The sequence below is a fragment of the Mizuhopecten yessoensis genome, unplaced genomic scaffold (genome assembly GCF_002113885.1).
Source record: "Mizuhopecten yessoensis strain PY_sf001 unplaced genomic scaffold, ASM211388v2 scaffold10331, whole genome shotgun sequence".
In the NCBI taxonomy this organism is placed as follows: Eukaryota; Metazoa; Mollusca; class Bivalvia; order Pectinida; family Pectinidae; genus Mizuhopecten; species Mizuhopecten yessoensis.
In genome coordinates, this window is record NW_018408493.1 from 1973186 (window position 1) to 1976514 (window position 3329).

Genomic DNA, 3329 nt, shown 5'->3' on the forward strand with positions numbered 1-3329 from the left:
TAATTTTCCCTTTGGGGCCCCGCCCTGGCCCCAGGGGTTGGGGTAGGAATCCCAATTTTACAATTTTGAAGCCTCATCTACCAAGGATGATTCTGACCAAGTTTGAAAAAAATCCATCCACTGGTTCTTGAGAAGAAGTTGAAAATGTAAAAGTTTACGCACGACGCACGACGCACGACGCACGACGCACGATGGATGACGGACGACGGACGATGGACGACGACGGACGAAAAGCGATTGGAATAGGTCACCTGAGCAAAGCTCAGGTGACCTAAAAAGTAATGATATTTACAAGCCATTTAAGTGCATTTGAGTCCAAAATTATGCATAATAAAGACAGTAGGTCCGGTATATGAATCAATTTAGTACCAGTGACTACCGCTAGAGGCCGTCTGTGTGAAATCGACATTTATGAATATCTGCATATGAGCTCATTAACTAAAGTAATACCAATAGCTGGCGGCTAACGCAAAAGCTAAAAAAAGACTTGCGTATATTTCAGTATTAACAGTAGAAACCTGGGTCAGAATAATTTTATATTTAGTAGCTAGCCCACATAAAGGCAGATTTTACAAAATTATTCTAGCCTCCATTTGTTATATAAGCTTATAATATACAGTATTAAAGCAATTGAATATTAAACATTTTCACTGGTGGAGTACTCGGGATCAGTAGTTAGTAGTCAGTACATACGCCACCGAGATGTTTTAATCCAACTCATAAGCTCTTATATTTAAGTTACACTTAATATCATCGACGAAATTAATATTGAAGTTTGTTTTTAATACTCAACGGGAAGTTTGAAATAATGCTTTATAATAATTAAAGTATAAATAATAGCAGTTCAACCCACTTGATGTACATATGGTTCTTTAATTTCTTAATGGCGAATAATAATATACCCCTTGGAAAGGCCTCATGAAACGACCTTCGTTGTGTCACAGAGCACGGTCGGAAGCATTTACTATTTCCTTGTATCTTCTTAGTTACATTTATGCAGCTTACAACTAGGCCTATTCCAAATGTCCCAACCTTGTCTGTCTTTCTAGAAAGTGCTTAATTAATGTAAATATGTTTAAACTCCCTGCAATGCGCAATTTGTTTACAAACACACATTTATAAATAGACGTATTTTGATTGGTTTAAATCTTCCCAGCTGAGCTAACTGCTTACCTGTCAAATAAATACACAGTGTTGTTATCTGGCCATTCAACATGACAGCTGGAAGGCTGTAAACAAAATTGTTGCAGATTTTTGTTGCATTTCATAATGTCCAAAATCCGACCACACTCTCGAACGTCAGTAATGTTATGAGAGCAAAACTTGATCGTGATTTCCCGTACAAAATGTCCACATCTGTCAGCGAGGAACTTAGTCTTCAATCGGTTCGAGCTGTGAAGCTGTAAATGTATCTTCTGCCATAAGTTTGGGTGAAAGAGACAGCTTCTCCATCTCTTGCATACAGAAGATGCTCCGAGTTTATCATCATGCGAAAGGTACGAAAATATGTCGACAACTGTAACGCTTGGCAAGACGGCCCAGTTCGGGTCCGCTGCCATCTTTTTGCGACTTCACTACGTAGTTTGTAAGCAATATCACGTGACGGTCATGTGACTTTGTTGTGTACATGATGCATGTATTGAAGACTTGCTCAAGTCCTTCATTTTCGGTGGGAGGAAACAAGAAGCTCAGCTTTACAGACAGTAAGTAATGTTTTGTGTAATTTTGAGTTTGGAACAAAAAGGCCAATAACACTTATGGTACAGCAAGGAGAGGGCACTGATAGGAACAGTCCTTCGGTGGAAATTAAAGCATTTTTATTTGTTTAATAACATGCAGTTATGTCTATGACAGACGTTTTGGAATGACTCAAACGTATAATGCATAGTGAATGCAAGATTATTTTTTCTTTTTGTAAAAAATAACGAACCCTGTAACACAGTTCATTTAAATAATAATAATAATTATTATTATTCAGGTAAAATAGGCATACCATTACAAGATATCACAATTTAGAGGAAAACATACAATAAAGATCACAATGCAGCTTGTAAATAAAAAGAATATTTTGTATTAAGACTGAGAATAAGAATAGATATATCAATAATAAAAGGTTTCTTAATTCAATCCTTGACATATATCACAGTTTAAAAATCCAAAAAAAAAAGTATAATACACTGTAAAAAAGGCAGATATTACTATAAAATGAGACAGACTATTTTTTAGTGCATGAAGGTAGATATAAATAAGTCGCATAATAGGAGTGGTGTGTGCCATTTACCTAGGATTACCCATGAAAGCCACTTTATTATTTATAGTGGCAGACAGCTTCTTATAGTCTAGCAAACTATAAAATATTGTTACATAGTTATTTTCAAAGATATCAAAATACTAAAACAAACTAAATATACCGACAGATCTTTGCACTTCTGTGTATAGAAAGACATGAACAAAAAATGAAATTTGAAATGATTGTGCAATGCCGCAAGTCAAGCTTTCCAGGGGTTGGGGGAAAACATAGCTTTTTTGGACTGTTCCAACAATTTCATTTTTGCTTTGAAACTACTTCTATTGTAACCCATTAAGACTCCTAAATAGGAGAATGATTCAAGAACCTCTATCTCTTCATCACATATTGTAAAATGAAACTGTGTTCGACATTTTCTCTTTGAAAATATAACAATTTTGGCTTTGTTGATATTTACATCAAGCTTTCAGTTGTTACAATATAATTCAAAAGTATTAAGAGCTGATTGGAGTCCTTCCGCCGATTCAGACATGATAACAGTATCATCTGCATAGAGAATTATAAACAGTATATTCCAATATTTTTATCTAAAATTTCTATTGTTTGTAAACAATTAACGCTGTTTTCTTCAAGAAAATCTTTTAGATCATTTAGATAAATTGCAAATAGAAATGGCAATACCTTTTCCCCTTGTTTTACCCCGACGTTACAGTTGAACATTGCAGATGTATCATTTCCACTTTTAACACAGGATTTAGTATTTGCATATAAATTAAAAATGACTTTGAACATTTTCCCAGTTATTTTACTTTTCTTAACATTTTTCCATAGCCCAAGTCTCCAAACCGAAATTGCCTTTTTGATATCTATAAATGAACAAAACAACTTTTTTCCGAGTGAAAAATAAATAGAGGTTAAGGCATGTAGAATGAAAATATTGTCCGTGGTGGAGTGATTTTTCCTGAATCCAGCCTGAGCCCAAGATATAATTAGATGTATTTCATCAGCCATTTTATTTAATCGGCTATTAAGTATGGATGTAAACACTTTTCCAAGACATGAGACGAGACTTATTGCTTAT

The 3329-nt window shown here is 34.7% G+C and overlaps 1 protein-coding gene across 1 annotated transcript in view; it reads right to left on the reverse strand.

Moving 5' to 3' along the window:
* The window catches only part of LOC110460156 (F-box only protein 33-like), a 15685-nt gene extending 13990 nt beyond the window's left edge, over nt 1–1695 (reverse strand). The window contains exon 1 of the mRNA XM_021512896.1: nt 1174–1695. Within this exon, the coding sequence (XP_021368571.1) occupies nt 1174–1559 (386 nt within the window). The 5' untranslated portion in view covers nt 1560–1695. The remainder of the gene's footprint in view (nt 1–1173) is intronic.
* Nucleotides 1696–3329: the final 1634 nt, after the last annotated feature.